Genomic DNA, 21926 nt, shown 5'->3' with positions numbered 1-21926 from the left:
TATATGTGGTTTTTATAACCTGGGTAATTTAGGCACATCAGTTCAATGCTGACCTACAGCATGGATTTATTTCAGCAAAAAGGAAGGAGAGGGCTCTTGAGCTTTCCAAGCCATCTTTTCTTGCTAATGAAACCCCTTTGTAACCACAAACTTAAGGAATGCTTAGTCTAGCTGTTCACAGTTGGCTACCAGAATTCTTTATCAATCTGTATTTTGCCCTGTGGAGAACAAAGATAAAGGGAGGGGTTTGTTTAGTTAGAAGTAAACATTAAAAAATAGAACACAATTTAGCAGCTGAAAGGGAATGCTGAGCAAATACGAATAACTGTATTTAGGTTTGGAATAGGAAAATGCAGCTTCATTATAGTCGCAGACTTATTACCCTAATTCTTTTTTAAACTTTTAGGTAAGTAACACAGTAATGCCCCAACCAAATGTAGTGTTGCAATATGGAGATTGGAATACACGGAGGTTCAAAGTTTGTAGAATCTGTCCACCTGAAAAATGTACTGTTCTGATAAGTTTACTATAAAATGAATCTGATACACCCCTGTAGGAAGGAAAAGTAGGGCTGCAAAGGTTGAAAGTAGGTTCTGCAAGTGTGCAGCTGCTTTGTCAGCTTGGTCACAAATTCCCATTCAACTTGACAACCCGTCCAGCTTTATAGAGTGCAATTCCTAATGTAATTGAAGGGATGCTTGGGAGTGGATACCTGGATATATAGTATTCCGTCTGCCCAGGGTTTCTGTCTTCATGCTGGGAAGATAATACACTTATTCTATATTTTCAAGTCTCTTGAGGAGTTCTAAAATTGTTTGGCCATACAAGTGATTTTCTCCACAGAAAAGTGATGCCTTTCTGAATTACACCAGTATGCTTCCAATCAGATCTGTAAAAAAAAAATAAATAAAAGAAAAAAAACAAACAAAAAGGCTCTAAGCCCCTACCTTGAACTATTTTTATCCTGTCTCATTGAAAGGGAGTGTGTGTGCCATAAGAAGGACAGAGAGAAGAAAATTCTAGCATGTTGAAGATTGCCTTTGTTTAAATGTCAGCAAATAAAAAAAAAAGGAGATTGTCTCTGCAGCAATTTAAGGTGGTAGCCAGTGTTAATTCTTCCTATTTTAAATGCTTATTTAATAACATTAACCAGACTGAAATTACCTTTTGGACAAAAATAATACAAGTAGAACAAATAGATTATATGCAGAGCAATTGAGTTGATGTTGCCATAGGAACCTTCATTTTTCTCTGGCAGTATTTTAAGTGTAGCCTTAATTGCATTTAATAGCATGTATAGTTTTTTCCTATGCATAACTGAAACTCTGCAAGACTCAAAGCTACTGCAGTGATAATTTCTTATACCAGAAAAGTTGAATACTGGTGTGGTCAAGAAACCAAAGCATTTTCCTCTGCATAGCTTGACTAGGCATTGCCTACTTCTGTTACAGTAAAGCAAAGTGGTACCAGGTGGGGAGTAGAATAAGTGTTCCAGATGCGTGGAACACTTTGGAAGAGAATGTTGGAGATGCTAAAAATGTATGTGGGCTCAAGAACAGAGAGGACAAGTCATTCAAGAATTCCTAAAAGTAGCAGTAGCTGTATCTGTCTCAGACTGTCTCTGAAGATGAAGAAATTAGAGGTTGGGAGGGCAGTTGTGGGAAATGTTGGACAGTTCTCTATCACCTGCTCATGGCTATTCTTGTGGATGTAGTCTTTGGCTAGACAGACACCAACGACTTCCCTGGTCAGACCCAATATGGCCTCCTACCTTAGTCTACTGGGATACATTAAGTCACAATCTATCCCAGTGCTTCTACTGGTGTTTGCAAAGTATTAGTATTTCCTAAAAGAGGAGGAGAAATGGGTGAAGACTATGTGCTGGTTATGAACAAAATGGATGTCAGTCCACTTGGTATCTGTACCTGCACATATTCAGACATACTTTTTGAATTGCGGTGTTTGATGATTTAATGCCATCTATTCCTCAGACAGGTTCTCTCCTAATAGCTTAAACATAATTTTATTGGGGGATGCAAAAGTATTTTCTTCCGTTTCCAAAACACTGAACACAAACATGAAGTTATTCTGGATGATGACCTTCAGCATTTTTAGGAATAGAGTAGTGAAAATTTGGCCTAACCTCCTGTCTTCAGCTGTGGAACTTAGATGCCTAGGAAGAAAAAAATACGGGGGAAGTGCTTCATGGAGAGGGCAAAAAGAAGAAACAGATTAGCTTTTTTTTTGCAAGGAGAAATTTATTGCTGTCCTGATTTTGCTGATTATGTCCTTTTTTTTGTTTGGCATTTTTCAACAGCAGGATGCAGAAAGGGTTCTATTATATCAGACCAAAATAGTGTAACAAAGCAATAACATAGTTTAATTTTCCAAGGGGAAGTCAGGCTTTTATCAAACTGTATGGAGGAGAGTAGTAATGGACAAGATTTTCATTATTAATGTACCACATGTCCCCAGTGAGTTGCAACAGTGTGATGTTGTTGTTCTGTGAGCAGTAGCAATGGGTTGTATCATCTTTCTTAGCAACGATTTTTGTTTCCAGTATGGAGGACTCCTTCTAGCCTGTAAAGCCAGAAACAGCAAAATGCATTTTCTTCATCTCTGCATTGCTTTTGGAGCCAGCTCGTCTCCATGGCAACACATTAGCCTGAAAGAGATGTGGAGACTGGGGAGGAAAGGAACGAGTTAGAACCAGCCGGGCGGTGGTGTGTGTCCCCAGCGTCAGCGCATCAGCCTTTTGATAGGAGGATTTTGTTAACGCCCATCCAAGGCTCCTGTGCAGAGCTTCTTTATTAGAGGAGCCGCCAGGGCATCTGCTTCCTTTCTGCATCCTTTTTATATTTTTTGGTTTTTTTTTAATTTGAAATACACCCTCTACACTCCCCCTCTTTTATTTTAGTTGTGACCTCAGTGAAGATGTGCAGCTCATTTTCAGCTTCCCGTGAGCTGCCTTGTGCTCTGGCATTTTGCAAAGGCAGGAAGGCATGGCTGCATTTCACTTGACCTTAGCAGCGAAGTGAAATCTCCTGTATGTCACTGAAGGATACTGACTATGCAGAAATTCATTGAAGCAGATTATTATGAACTGGACTGGTATTATGAAGAATGCACGGATGGTAACTATTTCCTTCTAGTCTCTTGTTGCAGAATTTGGAGCCTGTAAGACTGGAGCATCATTATTCAATGGTTTTAAAAAGGAAATACTCAGAAAAATGCAACACCCAGGTGTAGCAGAGATGCCTGCACCTCCTTTGCACCTCAGCATCTCTTGTGAGTGTGCTGCAAGAGACTGCTGTATAGCTTTTTCCTCTCTGAAGGGAGTGGCAGAGCAGCATATGCTCTGTATGAGCAGTCTTTGGGCAGGGGAAAGAATATTCGAAAAGCTAACTGTATCTATAATAACTGTGGTGAATTTAAATATACTGATGGTAATACTGATTATTGGTTCAAGTTTGAAGTCTGTTTTTTCTGCATTACCAATATCCTGCATTATGTATATATTTGATGTGTTAGTAGGCAGTCCATGTTTTCTCTCTGGTTATTTGTCTGTGAAAGACATTAAAAATGTAGATTTTTAAAAGTGAGCACGTTGGCTTTTTGAATTGGAAGAATTACAAACTCTGGCAAGCATTATCTTTCGTGCCGTTTGCAATTTTTATGTAATGTTTGCTAGGGTGATTATTTCTGTATCAGGACACCGAATATTTTCTTCTTCTGATAGAAGGCACATAAGAAAGGGTAAGGAATTGCTAAAACTGTATTCTCTGCAGCAAGAAAAAAATCAAGATCCCTTATTGATGCCACTCTGAAGCAAGATGCAGCCTTTGGGAATGCAGAAGTTTTACAATAATTTTATTCTAGCTGAAGAGCTTAGCTTGAACAAGGCAAGTCCAAAACCACAGTGAAGCAAAGCACAAAAACCAGTAAGGATCGTAGGCCCAGGGGGTAGTGTACATATGTAATACACAAAGATATTTCTGTCGTAGTGCTCTACAATACCAGAGGGGAATGTGAAACGTAAAGATAAGGGTGACAAAATTCAGATGTTTTTTTATGGTTCTTTTGAGTGTCATGTGCCTCCATTTTGGAACTGAATGCAGTTTCAGAAGCTTGTTACACTTGAACTTCTATTATGTTTAATTGATGACTTCTGTCCAGGTGTTCAAAGACAGAGGTGCATATTTATTTGAAAGATCTGACCACTTTAAGTTGGATTGAATCCATTATGTAACCTTTATCCTCTCGGTTTAACCCTAGTAAATACTGTAGCATCTGATTAATCTGTATGATGTAAGAGCCTGAGTTGGCCTGCTTTTAGAAGCTTAAGAAACAGACCCATTGAATGGTCAATAGAAGCTGTAGCTTTCCCTAGGTTAAAGCTCCCACAGGTAGCATTTTTTTTTTTCCAGTTGTTCATTTTTATGATCTTTCGTCTGTCTGGTCAAAGTGTCATATGGAAGGGTGGTGTGCCTGAATGTCTGAGCTAAGAGCTGATCTGCTTATCCATTTTGGCTTAAGCTGTGTGCTGCACTGGAGAAACTGTGGGAGTTCCATGGTAATGGAATAAGCAACAGGTGTTGGGCAAACATTTAAATACCTTGTGGGATGAGGGCCTCAGGTACACAGTAGTGGTTGGTTGGATTCTGGGCTTACAGGTTTTCCTGTCAGTGCTGAGCCCCTGCCCAGAATACTTCTTCCATGAGCTGAGATCTGCAGAGTCAGCTGAGTATGTGCTGGCAGTCTGCTTGAAATATTTGGGAAGTTCTTCCCTAAGAGAAAGAAGGGTTTAACATCAGATAGGGAAATAATTTTCCAGCAGGTAAGGCATAATGCTTTTTTTGCATTTTTTTAAATTGCTGTTATTTTTTAAATTAAAGTATTAGTTTTTACTTGCTGAAGGGTAGTGCTGTCAGTCCTGTCTCAGCCTCTCAGGTAAATGGCAGTCTCGTAGGATTCATAGAATTTTATGGGGTTTAACTTTCTTTTGCCTCTTGGAGTTCACGTGTGTGTGAGAGAGGAAGATTTGAGAGATGCAGTGGAAGACACAGTCTTTGGCCTTAGATACTGGAATGTTCATTTGGGTTTAAAATAGTGTTGGCCTTTGCACTTGACAGAGAAAGGTATTCTAATTGTGATAGCAGACAAAAGGCATCATTATAGTAGAAAACAGAGCTTTTTCCAAACACCTGAAGCAGATGACATATTAAAAGAGATGTCTGTCTCTTGATAGGCTTTTTATTTTTCTGCCATGTGTTTCTTGATACCAGAGTCATTTTCCTGAGATTCTTTTTACATTCAGTATAGTGAGATAGGCAGTTGCAGCTCAGCTGACCTGTTTTGATTATCTATTTTAAGACAAATTGAAGCACAGTTAGAGAGCCAATTTCTCTGCCATACATGGGCTCTTCAGAACTCAGATGTATGTGTGCATTCAGTTATGAATCCCACCCAGTTCACCCTTCGTGATAAATATAACATTGGAAAATAGTGGGTGGTACATTAAAACTAATAGGAATCTTCACAAGGTAATAGCCTGTGGAATTATTTTTCTGATGAAATTGTTCATACATTCTTTGTCAGGGCCTCTGGGACTCAGATTTCCATTTAAAACACATGACTTCATTTGGTTTCCTTTATTTAGTAATTTTAACAGCATATGGTTTCTTGTTCTTCAAGGGAAAAAATAGCCTAAAATTATATCAGGATGTAAAGTTTTACTGATATTATTTAACTTAATAGGTAAAGCAGTAACTGACTATTGCCTCAGATGTAATGAATTTCTGTACTGACTGACAGTAATGATGTCTTCAACTTGCATTTGTTAGTGGTATTTTTTTTTAATATCTTGCAAGAGAAAAAATGCTCAAAATTTACAATTTATAAGTCTTGACAGAGACTTTCTAGGGTTGGAATAATTAATTAATTCTTTTACATAAGGTCCTTTAAAGAGTTTATTTTTGGTAGGAGTAGGAGGAAATAGACAATAAAATGTCACACTCTATTTGAATTACTGATGTTAACTAACATTACAGTAAATTTAAATTTATATAAATAACTACTACACTATGCTTTTTACATATATTTTCAAGTATAATATTTTATAATATGAACGACACTTGTCATCTTACTTGGTGCTAATAAAGTATATTGTGTAGGTGGACTGGGGAAAGAGCTGGGCCTCTATTTGATTAGGAAAGTAGCTATTTTCATAGCAGACTTGGACAGAACCAGTGATAAAGAGGAAAAGCTGAAACTTTTCCACTCTTATTACAAAAGATAACAGTATAAAAGTTTAGGATTATCTAAGTGTTTTTTATAGAAAAAAATACATTCTTAAAAATCTTGCATGCAACTTGGGTGAAAAAAAATAAAACTAAACCTCCAGCAAACTACCAAACAAGTAAGCAAAAAGTATAAATTTATAGAAATTTTTATGAATATGCTTGTTCCCTGCCTCTCCCTTAGTGCAATATTTTTCTAATGAACAGTGCTTTCTAGAGAAATCCAGACTGACTTTAGAGCAAATTTCTTGTGGTTTCTTCCATTACTTGTTTATTTCTACCTCAACAGCTTATAACAGTGCATGAGTTCAGTTTCCTACAATTCCAGATGACTTTGTGAATGTGCAATTGGATCTTTTCTCCTTCTTTTGTTGGCCCTGAGTTTTTGCAATTTCTTGTGGAGGAAATGGTGTCTTATTCTTTTTTCCCCTGTCAGACTCTTGGTGTGCCTGGTTTGTTACACATGCCGAACCTCCTAACCACTTTTATGTTTGCCTGAGCCACTCCATCTTGTTCCAGCATCCCTTCCTGTGTTTTCTTCCCACTCACATTGAAATGCATTTACCACCTGTTATGTTTGCAGTTATTGTTTAGAGCTTCTCTCCTCTATTCTATTTTCCTCTCCACTGATACAATTATCAGCAAGCTCACTAACTTTCTTTTTAACAATAGTAAACAATGTTATCTTGTTCTCCTTATCTCTTATGAGTGATTACTTACTGTTGCCTTGCTTATGTTAGTGTGGTGACCCATCATCTCCCTCGTACATTGGCCCCTTTTGTGTCCATCCCTGTGGACAGAGTAACCCTGGTGTTACTCTGAATCTCAGTGGATGCTGGCACTGGGTATGCTACTGAAGTCTAGGAGAAACTTATGAATACCTTTGGCATGCAGCTTCTGAAACAGCACTTGCTCTATAGGTATGCAGCTAAAATGCTCATTCAGGTTTCTCGTTGTGCTCCCATGTCTTTTATCTCTATACATGATAAATATAGTTGAACCTTGTTTGTATTCATGGAATTGTTGATACCATTTTCCTGGTTTTCTGCTTTTTGCCATGCCACTTCTTTCTCTTTATTCCTTCACTGACTCCCTTTTCCTTATCAAGCCACATAATCCACATAAGGCAGCACACATTGCAGCATAGAGATATTTTTTGGTTTTATTCTGTTCAATTGCTAAGATAGCAATTCTAGATAAGTGTTTTCCCATTCATTCCATTCTTTCCCTTTCTGCAAGAGTAACATGCTGTCCTTTTCGTTGAGTGATAGAAGATATTTTGTGTGGGATTTTGAAAGAGTGGGAAACATAAAACCTATAAAAATTTGAACGAACAAACTTTGCTTGACTGTACATATTAACAGAAAGCATACATTCAATAACCAATTTATCTCCCTCCCTGAAGAGCCCACCCCAAAATACCCACATTTCTTCATCAGCATATTTAAATCCAATTGCTGCCATTTCATCTGCTGTTTTTAGACTTGTTGGCTTACACAGAATCTCTTTGTTCTAGATGCAGCATTGTTAGTAACAGTTAATTGTGCAGATGTTAGATATTTTTATTGATAAAGGAAAGTTAAAATGATTTGAATGCATTGGAGTTCCTTGGAAATAATGAGTCAGGATATGAGGGTTTGTTTGTATTGTGTCCAGCCTCACCCTTCTTCAAACTAGCTCCTGGTTTGTGTGTTTCCTGTTTCATGGCAGAGCTACTGAATATACCCTGTACCTCAGTGCAGCCATTGTACTGGGAGTGTGCTCAGAGCACTGCAGCCCCCTTAACAAGCTTCCTGACAGGAGGTAAAGCCTCCTAATTCAGAGTGGGGTTTGCAGCAAATACACCAAATTTACTTCCCAGTGACAACCCATTAAAAAGTATCTTCATTCTAATATACTCTTAAAGTCCCTGAGTATGTGTTTACAGGAAATGTTAAAAATCTCCTTTGAATCTTTCTAGTGTAGGGTGTATATTTTCAGAATGAAATACAACATACCTGCTACTTTTTTTTTTTTTTTTCATCTGTAGCTGCTTATTGTTTGGTGTTGGTTGGAAGCCTGGCTCATAATCTTTAGCAAGTAAATATTCCTGCATTGCTTAAGGGGGTGTAGTGCAGAATACATGAAAAATGTGTTGATAGTGTGAGGGTGGGGCATTCATTCCTTCTCCACCCATTATAAATTTGCTCCAGCATTTCTCATATGCTGATATCAAAATAGGAATTACAATGCTTTCTCTCAGCTTTTGAATGTCAGAGTCCTCCTGTGTGGTACAAGTTGATATTAGTCACAGTTCAGAAGCCAGCTTGTGGGAATGTTCAATTACTCTCCTTATATTGTCATGTGTTTTGAACAACAACATGCCTCCTTTCAGTGTGTCCTTCATAAACTGTAGTTACCTGTAGTTGACCGCTTGTCAGGATTATTAAAACCATAGCATCTTTGGCAGGGGTGGACTTTTCTGTCCCTAGGCTTTAAAAGGTGCTTCCTGCATTCTTTTAATATGACTTATTGTTTTGGTTACTCTCTCAATTTCCATTTTCTAGCTATTACTGAAATGTGATAAATGGCCACTGAATGGCAACTAGGTATTTAAGACCCTTACTGTCTGATTGTAAGTATTTTTTAAAGAGTTGATTCACTATTACAGAGAAGAACTGAAGACACAAAAACTCTAAGCATCAGAAACTAGAAGCAGTCCTCTTTATTATTAAAATTACATATTTTAATGTAATGATGTGGGGAGAAAGAGGCAATCCTGTTTTTTCCCCTGAGTTCTTGAGGTTATTGCTGCTGCTGAATATTGCAGTAAATTTTGGCAGTCAAAGATCAAGTTGCTTTGAGTGGCAAAATCTTTATTCAGAAATTGGTGTTTCTTCCCTCAGCAACCACTTGCATGTATTTAATATCCTTTGGCTGTTACTTATATAAACATTGTTGCATTGTTTTCATATAAATAGCAGGAATTTAAAACATAGAACAGAATCACTTATCATTATTGTGTAAAAGTAGTTGCTTCCAATCTCATACTACCCCATTCTTCCTCACTGCTAAAGAAATGGTAATAGCGAAATTGTTCCTACATGATCCAAACTGTTACATTCTGCTGGCTTGTAATGTAATGTTTGTGTCTCTGTTCCTAGCAGTTATGCCCCCTCAGAGGATGATGAGGTGCCTTTGCCTTGCATTGCCCCCACTTTGCCTGCAAATGTTTTGCCTTGTGACGTGGATAGGAATGCTTCAGCAGCAAAGGGCACCTGCTTGCCACTGCAAGTAAGGGAGGCAACTTAGCAAACATTAAATATCTATGGCTACAAAAAGTTAAATAAGAAAGTTAGCCTGCCCTGTGTGTGTAGTCAAGATTGGCAAACACAGCCTGTTGGAAACAAAGAGGTCTAAGCACAGGAGATTTGTTTCTTGTTGAACAAAGAAGAGATGCATGCACCCCTGAAAATTCACTTGGGTGCCATATGTGGACTTGGGAGGTATTTCTTTTCCCACATCAGACTGAAGAGAAAAATGACTGTGGAAAATACGGTATTTGACAGCTAATGGGATATGTCATTTAAGTTCTTTGTACCAGTGTAATCTCTCCTTTGTAGAAGCAATAAAAAAGCTCCTTTCCCTAGCCCAGTTCTTCACTTAATGGTTCTAGCATGTGGTGGAAGCTGCAGCCAGACTATACTGCACAATAGCCCTGGGTATGAAGATTTCTCTGCTGGGTGGGATTGGCTGTGTGTGCACAGGCTCAGGCTATTCACAACTCCAGTGAGGCCTTGCTGCATTGGGCAAGGTGAGAGGTGATTTATGACTCTGTGCTGGTGCACACCCTTCCCCAGGTATGACAGACAGAGGCTGGGTCAGACTTCCGTGTTGAGACACTTGCAGGGAGCTACCACTTCACTCGTAAGAGCAGGGGCAGAGGAAAGGGAGCCTTGTTGGTGTGAGGAGTGTCAGGGAAGGTCTTTCACCCCACTGACTTTGTCTGAAATATGTTAGTGGGGCTTTTGAGCAAAAACTGGCTACTGTCAGAGCTGGTCTGAGGAGCAACATAAGCCTTCTAGTAATTATTAGACAGATGGTCTCTTCCCTCCTCCACCCCATCTGTGCAACTCAAAGCTGTTGCACTAAGGACATGTACTCAGTCTCTCCAGAGTTCCCTGGCTGAGCATGTGAGTGAGGAAAGATGGTATCCTGCTTTGTGGAGACCTTGCTCTACTCTCCCCAAAAATACAGCCTCCGAGGGAATGACTTCCCATCATCTGTGAGACTAAGGCATTATTTTGTGTCTATCCGGGATAACTGCAGCAATGTCAGTAAACGAAGAGGAAAGTTATGAATATGACTATGAAAAGGAAAATGAGAGGAAATGCACTTTTAACAGGCAGAGCCTTGATATCTTGGAAGAAGGTACTTCTCACCTGTTATTTTTAATGTTTCATGGTGGTAGCACGTGGCAACCTACAAGTGATTTGAGTGATATTTGTGGATTAAATAGACAAAATTTTGTGTTTTACATGTGTAGCCAGTATGTTTGGATGAAGTATTTGTCCAATATCTAAATAAGATAAATCTTAATTTATGTATACTTCTTTAAATAAGAAAGGCATGATCAACAGATGAAGGCTGTGCAATATGTATTTTATAATGAAATAGAAACTGGGGAATCTTCTCTGTCTGGAATTGTAGTGCATTTTTTATATGCACAAAATGTGTGTGTCTTATGAAACTCTATATTTTAGGTTGTCATTCCCAGCAGGTGCTTCTAGAACAGAGCAGCAATTTTGTGCTTATCCATGAATTTGAAAGCACATAGACAGAAATAATCCAAGTGTGGTGTCTTATGACTTGAATTTTCAATATAAAAACCAACCCAAAAATGTTGGAAATGGGAATGTACATGCATTGAAAATCCTCCTGTGCACCTGCTGTATAGAGAGGGTATCTATCCTAGGGCTGCTTCCAGCCAATCTGGTAACCTTCTCCAGGGTTTCAGGTAGCAAAAGCTGAATGCCCCATTCCTGTTACTTCATGTAAATTGTTCTCTGAAGCAGTAGTTTTGTGGTAGAGAATTGTTACTTCCAAATAAACTGTTGTAAAGCCGATGTAGGGATGGTTTGAAGGATTGTTAGCACAGAAAATGTGATGTGCTGTGAATTTACATCTTTGCTCATCTCATGGTTAAGAGTTCCTGTGTCCAGGGTTCTTGGTGAATGAACCATGCTCTTTGAATGCCATTACAGAGGATTTTCCTGTAAAAACTGCCTCACAATCAAATATCCCACCTGGTTTTCAGATTTGTGTATCCATGCAAAAAAGAAAGGTGCTGAAGAAAATACTGATAAAAAGAAAATTTAAGATTGGGGATTGGGATGGAGAGGAAGCTTATCAAGAGAGGCCAGCTGACATTTTTAATATTTTATTCCTATTATTTTAGCAATTAAATTATTACTGAAGCATACATCATGCTGTTCTTGTTCTTTCTGCTGACTTTACCTTTCATCCAGATCTAACAGTCTGAAGCTGCTCTTGTTGATTTTGAGGGGGGGAAAGAAAAATTTGAGTTCTATCTGGGATAAATTTAGCCCTGTCTTTCTACAGTGCTTTCCTCTCAAAAGCTCAGTATGTGTTTGAAATGTCTTCTAAAGATGCCTTTTCTTCTCCACCTATGCGTTCATACCACCTACACACTCAGTGTAGTGGAGGTACAGATACACAAAACCTATATATGGTATTTCTATGTATCTTTGCATGTGGGAGTGCTTGCAAAGGGTAGTATTTCTCTAGGAGAATGGGTGAGTCAATCCATTCTGTAAGTAAAGCAGATGGAAACACCAGCATGTAGCCTTTTCATCCTGAACAAAGGAAACATTTTAGCTATATCTGGCTGTAAATCTGGTACCAGAAATGGGAAATCAGAGGATATGCTTCACTTGAACCATTTATAGTTATTGAAAAGAAGAGGATAAAAACTGTATAATTAAGACTCTTTAACTGTTTGGCCTATTCCATATGCAGGATGTGTACTCACTTCTTGACTATTATTTCCATAGTCATTTTCATGTAGTGAGGTTTTTCTCTGTCCTGACGTTTAGATGCTATAACTGCCCTGAGTCCTGTTTCTGGAGCCTGTCATGGAACTAACATTATGCCTGGCAGCATTGCAGTCAGCTCTCCTGGTGACAGTGGAAGGCACCTTTGGAATTGGCATTGCTTTGAATTGTAAAGTTGCCTGACAGCAATATGTTTACTTTTCATTTGATAAGTAAGGTATGGCCCAAGTATGGCCTTGGGGCTGACTACAGTGAAACTTTGCTCAGGGATATCTGTTGATAGTGTCTTCTCAGATTTTCTTCATAAAGGAACCTGAGAAGGATAACCTGTCAACTTCCTTTGATTAGTGATTTGTTGAGTCAGCTGGTTCTGAAAGGGAGCTATGTTTTGATTCTTGCTTTTGCAGATGGGACACAAAAAGACTCTTGCCTATATAGGACCTATGATGGCAGCCATTTCAATTTACTAATGTGGTAGTTTAAAAGTCCTGTTTATCTAAAGTACTTAGTAAATGCAGGCAAAGAATCTAGCTCAAATTGAATTTAAAATAAAAAAAATAAGTCTTGGGATCACTATTAAAATTTTAAATCAGACACTCCAGGGATTTGACTTTCCTAAAATGTAAAATACAATAGGATGGAGGCCATCCAGAGCTCTGTGAATGCTAGAGCAAAAAAGATAGAGAGGAGCCATTCTTGAAAGCTTTGGTACAACCATTCCCTCCCAAAGATTTGGAATATAAATATCTAGATATCTAAATGTCTAGAAAGGAGACAGCTGACAATGTGTGGCTTACAAGCTTGTAGCTTCATTTTAGGATTTTTAAAGATGTACAGTCCAGATCCTGATTTAAATCTTTCACACATTTGCTAGTTACATTGACTACAGTCTAGACATTTCTTGACAAAAAATGAATGGAAGAGAATGTCAAGACTGTAACTCAGTGGCATGTAGTAAAAAATCCTGCAAAAAAAGTTTTAGCTTTGAAGAGCTATCCTCAGCTGTAACTGTAAATAATGTATGCATTAAGGCAATTAAGAGAATTAAGGTGTTCTTTCCAGAGACACTTTCTTAGTTTCACTTTGTGTCTGTATTTTCCAAGTTACCACATTTGATCTGTTTATGCTCAGAGAAGGAGCAAGTGTCTGATGCTCTTTTTGAAATTTCTTTTAACTTGATTTTTCATTCATCACTAGAAAATTTGATGCAGTTCATGTCCTACTTAGAGGACGTACTTTGAAATTATTCTCTGCCTGAGGTTTCAGGCAGAGGCTTTAGGAAAGAAGTACAAGCAATGGTTTGTTATTTTGTGGTTTTTTTTTTTTTTTTTCTTGCAAACCTGCGTTTAAGTAGTAACAAAGGTTTGTATGTAAGGCTTTAATATTGGATTTTCTAAGCTGTTTGAGTACCCTATGAGAGAAATGGCAGTAAACAAACACTGCTTGAACCATAGCCTTAAACAGCAAGATAAAATCTCATCTTTCAGAAGAATCAGAACTTGCAGCTTAATATTAAAAGATGATTTTGCAAATGGTGCCATTGAAATTACAGTAAGCCATGCTGTGGCATTTGAAGAAGACAAAACCCAAATCTATTGGATTGCCTGTTGAACTTCCTGAGTATGTGTCTCTCACATCATGTTCTTCCAGGCTTCTGCACAGAGCTCGCCCACAGTGTGACCTGACAGCTGTGAAGCAGTTGGCACGCTGTGATCGTTCCTTATCCCTCTAACCAGGGTCACGCCACCGCTGACCTCCCTGTCTACCTTCTGGAGAAGCAACTGGCCTGCTCCCTGCTTTGGGAGTGCTGGAGGAGGCTGGGGGAACTGCTGGGCTGTTCTGTTAGGAGTTGGATTTCTAGCAAGTTGTGACTCAGAAGCACATTCTTCAAGCTCTGGGTGACAGTAGTATCTTAAAATTTTTGAGGTGTTTAGATGGGTGTATTCTCTTAGGGTTGTCTCAAATGTGGCAGGCAACAGTGGATCTGTAGCCTCAGCCCCAGTTTAGCCAGGGCTGCCAAAAACACCTTTGCATTGGAGGGGAAGCCACCATGTTTATCTTTAACTGTGAAAAATCAGTAGCAGCTGACAGCATATTTCAGATATAATTTTCCTGAGTTTATTTGAAAGGTGATATACCTATGGCAGTTTCAGAATTCCACATGTGTTTGGCTCAAGTTGATGTAGTGCTCACAGTAACCTGTGCCAGAGCATAACTATCAGTGGCTCTGGAACTGAAACTGTAATTTTTAGTGGGTGCTTTATCCTTGGAATGTAAAAATCACCTTTGAGGAACGAATCCATCAAGAGCCGAGGAGTCCAAGTCTGCCAGGGTCTTTGATGGCTCACATTTGCCAAGTGGCAGCAGGGAGCGTCACTCAGTCAAGATTTGCCATGTGTGTTCTGTGTGGCTCCATGTGCAACCTTCAGGATGCAATGCTCTTGCCATTGTATCTTTGGTGTTTGGACAGAGCTGTGAGCAGAAGGGAGCAAGACAGAAGCTATTTGTGAGGCAGGGCTTGTAATGACTGAGCAAGAATATAGCAGGCCTTGCCATAGTTAAAGGCTTTGGGTAGGGAACTGTTACGAAAAAAAAGCACTATCCCCTCCCAAGACCTTGCCAATAAGAAGCATGGGTGTTTAAATGGCAAGAGATCTGTGCTCCATGAACAGTATTCATTTCCCCTGATGGAGTTTCTGATGAAGTAAATTTTGGTAGTAGGGAAATCTTCATGCACTAAGACCTTCCCTGTTAGACTCTATAATTATACAGGTCAATATTACCTGCCCCAAAAGTGAAACTTTACAGTGGCATGTCACCCCTCTTATGTTTCCCATTAGTTAGAAATAGATGTGAAGAGGAGCAGTGAGAACTGGGCTTTCCTCTTCAACAGCTGCAGCTCTCTTTTATTTCATTAGTATATCCTTGGTTGATAGGTCTCAAAAATGAAGAGGGAATATGTGTTGAGGGATGCAGGGAACAGAAGCTGAGGATACCTGTGACTGCTGGCACTGGTGATGCATGTTTTTTTCCTCCTTCTATTTGAATCCTGTGTTTGGCGGGTGGTGGCTCATTGAAGAAGCTGCCAATAGTGGTATTCTTGTTCCCCTTTCCTTCTGTAGCTGTCTCCTGTTCCTGCAAACATCCTTTAAGTAGCATACTTGTTGAATAGGTGACTTTCAGGGAGCAATCCAGAAAAGTGCATGTGTTCCTCCATGTCCTGGCACATCTTCAGCTTGGGAATCAATACTCCATTAACTAGATGACAAGAAATAAATGCAGGGTACATCCTTTGAGCTGTACTTCATTGGGAAACACAGGAATGTGGTTACCAGTAAATCTGTAGGCTTTAGGATGGTATAAAGATGGTGCTAGGTACTTTAAGGTAGAAGAAATGTTTGATCTGTCTAGTGTCTGTTGTCTGCGTGTTTAGCTTTAAAAAAAAACCCCAAATACTTTGAATTGCAAATGTGTCCCCAGTACCATGTATTTAGCGCTGTCATGAAAATAACGTGAAGGGAGCTTTCTCTGTTGTTTCCTGTTTTGGATCTGTGACACTAGCTTCAAAGCACTTATCAAAATACGTGAATTTTTAAAATTATTCATTATTTCTTTCTTGTTGTCTATTAGCCTTCTCAATAATCTGAGAAGTGCGAAGTATATTTGATTTGGCTGTTTGCATGCATCCATGCACTTAGACACAGTGCTCCCTATCACCCTCAAGCAAAAAACTACTGATGTGTGAGTGAGCAAAAAGAGGTCAGTAATTTGGCACTGTAGGTTTTGCATTACACAGCACTGTCCTTCATTTGCTCTTGTTTTATCTTTACAGCAGCGTTACCAGGCTCTCATCAGAAACTCCAGCAGGCTAGAAACCTATTATGCAGGATCTATTACATATATGACATATGAGGGGATGGTTTTCCACTGCATACTTCACTGATAACACCTCTAAATAGTTTTTCAAAATAGTCTGTCTTTTTCACCGATAGATTTTTTTGATCACTAAAGAAATAAAAACTGCTGTACTAGGAATTGGCCAAATGTTATCTGTGGAGGCTGAATAACTAGGTATTTAGACACTTTATAGTATTTATTTTTAAATGATGCTTCTGAATTCCACCCTCCCCTTACTTTTCACCTTCTATTCCCTGCAAGCCTTGATTTCTGAGTAGGAGTGGTAGTACGGACAGTAGTTGACTGGCAGATTTTATTATATGCGATCTACTGAAATTTATTTCTACTTGGACATAGAGGATGTATAAAAGGACACTTCTGCTTTGAAACCCTCCTACACTGGCAGAGTAGTGTATGAAGATCTCTGTTTTGACAATCACCAACAGAACTTTGATGGAAATTTCTAGATATAAAAGCTGTTGGTGACCAGATTCTACTTTGCTGCTAGGAATGTCTATTGTTATAATGCTGTGGAATTGCCTTGCCGGGTTAAAGTTTAAATGGCAAGTTCTGTAGGAATTACCAAAGGAGTTTCCACACAATCAACCTTTATCACTCTCCCAGCTGAATGACTTTGTTCTGTCTGTGGGAACACCATCCTTTTATCAGCCTGGCTGTTAGGAAGGTTATACATCTACCTGAATCAGGATGGTGTGAGGTTACCATAGTCCGGCTCATTGGTGATTGTTAGTGCTAGGTACAGAATTTAAATGAACTTGCTAATCACAATGTCAAATATTATTTTATAGTAGTGATGGAATGTTGTAACCAAGGAAACTATTTAGTGTGTGGTTGTATTGGAAACCTGCTGGCATCAGGGTTTCTGATAGATGTTTTATGGCATGACTTATGGACTCACTATATTTAAGACCAAATTGAGTTTATGGTGATGTCAGTTTGTGTGTGTGGATGAATAGTCTTCTGAACACTATACCTTCTGGTTTTTTGTGAAGTTTTTATGGCAAACTTTCTGGAAGTTACTGCATTTTTTTTTTTTTTGTGGAATCCTTATCAGTCTGCTTTTGGGTAATATAGCTTGTAGTCTACAGATGTACTGTGTTTTTACTTCTGCAGTGGTAGAGTTATTCTTTCTATTGATATGTCATGTTTATCAGGTTATTACTTTGAAGCATAAACTTTTTACTGTTACCACTTTCAGACTTACTATTTGGATAAATGCAATTATATTTTGAATACTTTTGTTTAGCATTCTTTGGAGTTCACTGGCACTACTCATGTCAATAAATATTATAAATGCTTTTAGGATGTGATCTGCAAAAGTAGGATTAGAGAAATGGGAAAATAAATGAAGAAATTTAAATTCTTGCCATAATTTAAGCAATTTTCTGATGTTTAGGGAAAACAATCCTCCAATGTTTCAAGAGATATCTAAGTAATATTGCATTTGATGTATTATCAATGTGCCTTAGTGGTGATCAGCTGTATATTTATACGCAGATTGTGCATTTATGAATTAGGTAGTGTTATTTCCTTAGTGTGACAAACTGTCTTCTGCTAATATTACTGTACAGTTCTGTTTTTTTTTCCTCCTCACTATATAAATCCTATTAGGCCTGATCTGTCTCTTCCTCCACCTTAGTGTGCACTGGAACAACATTAGCTTATCTGCCAGACGGAGCCTTAAGTGACCTTGCCAAGGGTAAATCCCCTGAAGAGCAGTTCAGCCTACAGCAGCCTGATAACTCATAGTCTGTGTGATCCACTGAATTTCATTAACAGTCCTTTTTCCAGAATTACAGGGTTTGGGGAAAAAGTGTAGTTGAAAAAAAAAATAATAGAAGGGTTGAGCAGAAAGTGGTGTTGTTTCCTGTGACTGTTGGTGAATTTTTTGAAAACTTGTTGACTTAGAGATAAGTCAGTGTAGCTTCTTAAAGGATCACCTATGGTGATAGACTGAACTTCTGCATACTTTCTTCAGTCTGACAAAACTCCTGGATCCACCTTAGTGATTAACAATCTCAACCAGTCTAAGTAAATATTTGTTATGGGTGATACTATGGTCACTGTAGTGTGGCTGGGTATTACAAAAACCATTTCTTATTTTGCATGCATACTTTGTACCATAAAACCCAGTTCTTATCAACTTAATATGACACAGTCTCTTTCTGATGAACGGTGCCCCTAACAGTATTGGAGTTGTGACATGATGGAATCCTAATTATGTATCTAAGAACATCTGTTTTGACTTCCAGATTTTTTGTTTTTAATAAATTCAAGATGTTGTTCTTCAGATACGAAAGTTTTAAGTTTGTTCTGCCGCTGACAAAAGCAAGTGCTTATTACAAGAGGAGCATTTGTATTACCAGTACCACATGAATCTTGTATTTTTTTGAGGGGTGGGGGGGCGGGCTGAGTTTTATTTGTTTGTTGTTTTGTTTGTTTTGACTTTTTAGCTCTTGATGTGCTCATCCAAAAGTTGACATAAGCAGGTTTTTAGATGAAAACTTATGTACATCTAAACTTAGAAAGATAGTTCTTGAAAAGGATGGGACTGAACTTCAGTGATCCTTCTGTGTGTCTTCCAGCTCAGAATATTCTGTGATCCTCCCTCAATGGTACTGCCTGTCTGATTAATGTTTTGCTTTATTTCTTTGCAGTTTTATGTGCTGAAAGAGTGGGCCAGATGACTAAAACATACAATGACATAGATGCTGTAACACGTCTTCTTGAAGAGGCAAGTACTACATCTGTTTAAGGACCTGTACACAATGTGACAAAGTAGTACTGAAATTAGGTGGTACCACTAAAAAACATTGTTGCTAGATTGTCCTTCAGTGTGGAAGAATAAGGGCTCTAAGTGTATGTACACTTTATCTCATTGATAAGCTAAATATTCTTTCTAAATAAAGATCATTTGTTTACCTCAGTCAAATGGATTCATTACTTCTGGTTATTTTTCAGTTGAGGCCATGTAACTTGTTCTTGGCCACATGTTTGCCCTAATGAAGGAGGAGGAGGAGGAATCATCTTAAAATGACACATATTTTTACAGCGCATGTAAAACTGAGAGTATCATTATTGATGGATATATTCTCTTCAGAAAATAACAAAGGTTACAGACTTTTTTTCATAATAACTTGTTCAGATAATTTCTTTCCAGAGAAGTACATAGACACAAAATTAGAAAATACCTAGTACTCCATTTGCCTTCTTTCCCTTATGTTTGGTTGATTTGTGGGGTTTTTATACCGTTATTATGAAAATTGGTATTCTTGTAATCCTTAGCACTCAAGAAATATCAAAAAGCAACTGTCATGGTACTATGCTTATGTTCAATAAATATAATGATAAATTGTTTGACTAAAATTAGCTGGTTTTCTGCAGTAAACTTGAGCAATAATTTTCCAAAGAATGCTTATGAGTAATTCTTTAGGTGAAAACTGTTAAAATAGTATTAGTTCATGGCTGACTGCAATTTAGTCCTTTACACTCAATTGCTCGCTTATTGCAAAAACAATGTTGAAAATGGTGTCTTTCTAGCCAATTGGGTGGTCTGTTATTCCTCTAATTCTGCAAGAAAACAAGCATGGGAATTAATGCTCACATCTCCCACCTGTTCTGGATACCCCTCAATGCAGCACAGTCTTATATTTTGTGCTTTGAGCCAAACCCATTCAAACACCTCTGTACAAATTACCTGTTAAAACTGATGTGTTACCCAAAAGACTTCTGGAATAATTCATTACCTTGTAGTAACAGTCTGTTAACTTGTTTGTGTCCTGTTCCCTTTGCCTTGTTTGGCTGAGATTTACTGCATTTGGTCTGTGGTTCCTTCTAGTAATGATGGCAGCATTCTGCTGAACTGTTTACTCCCCAGAGTCCTTGTAGCCAAATGTCTATAGATCCAGGCATCACACTCACAGGAGGAATGCTTGAAGGACTTCCTGAGCCAGTGTTTTAAAGCTTCTTGTGTACTTTCCTATCTGGATGTTTGGAATGGAAAAATAAGAGAATGTATAGCATGTCAAACTTTATTAAAACAAATACTTTCAGTGAGCCTTTTTGTTTTATTTGACCATTATTTCCGATGAAATTACTCTGTTCATAGGGTTAGATGCACTTACAGCACCTTTCTTTGTTCTCCATATGATGGTTATTATAAGAGATTGCAGCCATTTGCAGAATTTAACACTTTCTGTTACTTTCACACATATGAGTGAGAGAAAAAACAAAAGCTACCCTCCTTGTCTGTCCTTTATGTTTGCAAGCTTCAGATGCTTGCATTACAACATTGAAAGGTGCAGCATTTGGGAAGATAGGAAAGAGAAGATCTTGAAACAGCATGTGTGCAGATATTTCAGAAATCTGTGCCTATAGCCCTGAAACTAAGGAAAGGAAGTGGCACCAGGCCTGCCTGGGTATGTGGTAAAAATTGGAGCAGATTTCTTCATGAATCTGCTTTCTCATATTTTTCTAAAAATAGTGTTAATGAGTCTTGCTTCTCAGTATTATTTTTTTTTACATATTGCTGTAATAAATTAGTTCCTTATCCATTGTGTGAGTAAGAGACCTGTCCCCAAACTGAAATTTAGAGCTGAATTGCTAAAAATTGTGTAGGAACACTAGGGAGGTTATTTGAAGAGCCTGGACATGGACTTGCATTCCTCAAATTGGAAGTTGAAAAATATTGCTACTAGATAGCTCCTCCTCTGTAGAGTCAAAATCGCAGCAATATATTTTTTCCACTCAGTATTTATGAAGTGAACAATAGTTAGTGAACAATAAGTTGGCTTAAAATATATCCAAACATATTTTGGATAACTTCGTGACACCTATTGTTCTGAAAGATTGTACGTAAGATTACATAAAGATTTTATGGCTTGATAATGCCAGTAGCTTTCAATGCGAATGTAAGTCTGACCTTCAGAAACCATTTGGAAAATGCTATTTGCAGATACAGCATTGATCAGTTATCTGTCTTTTTATTTACTGGTTATTATATAACTTTTTTTTTTTTTCCATTATGAAAGCCTCTTCATTCAAATTCATTGACTTCAAATCCATGTGAACAGTAGCTGTATGTTTTGTACATTAATGTATGCATGACATAAGGTAACATTTAGTCATAAAACCTGTGTGGTAGTCAGGGACAGTAAGTAAGCTCCAAACAGTATTTTCAGTGACAGGGAGAAAATTCTTCCTCAAATGGTGTTGAACTAAGGGTACGTTAGGGACTTAACCACAGCACCATTTTACCACTATTTAAAAAATCTAGTAGTTAAATAAGAAAATGATAAATAGAAATGCTTAATGAACAGTGCAAAATTTTATGCAGTTTATCATCCTCTCCCAAGCAGATTACAGTTCCATGTACCAGCTTCTGCAAGGCTGAGACACCCTTAAGTACATGTCATCAACAGGATAAGCATCTAGTTTTTTTGGTACCTGTGATGAATTGCCAAGACAGGTGATTTCCAGTACTGTGCTCATAGAGGAGGGGGAGGAAGAGGGCAAGTATGACATGAGAGTAACCACTTAATGTAGTTTAGGGCATCTGCAAAAAGGAAAGAGTTAGGATTTTTTTTTTATACAAAAGCACTAATGGTTGGCATGCACAAAAATAGGAGCTGAATATTCAATGCGGTGGAACTGGCTT

General features: G+C 38.2%; 1 protein-coding gene across 3 annotated transcripts in view; it reads left to right on the top strand.

The window, feature by feature from the left end:
• The window catches only part of TRAK1 (trafficking kinesin protein 1), a 127009-nt gene that overhangs the window by 68281 nt on the left and 36802 nt on the right, over nucleotides 1–21926 (top strand). For all 3 annotated transcript variants that reach the window (XM_053974772.1, XM_053974764.1, XM_053974780.1), the window contains exon 4: nucleotides 18928–19004. In XM_053974772.1, the coding sequence (XP_053830747.1) occupies nucleotides 18928–19004 (77 nt within the window). The remainder of the gene's footprint in view (nucleotides 1–18927; nucleotides 19005–21926) is intronic.

The sequence above is a fragment of the Vidua macroura genome, chromosome 1 (genome assembly GCF_024509145.1).
Source record: "Vidua macroura isolate BioBank_ID:100142 chromosome 1, ASM2450914v1, whole genome shotgun sequence".
Lineage (NCBI taxonomy): Eukaryota > Metazoa > Chordata > Aves > Passeriformes > Viduidae > Vidua > Vidua macroura.
The sequence above is the reverse complement of the archived record's forward strand: the minus strand, read 5'-3'. Positions and strand labels throughout refer to the sequence as shown.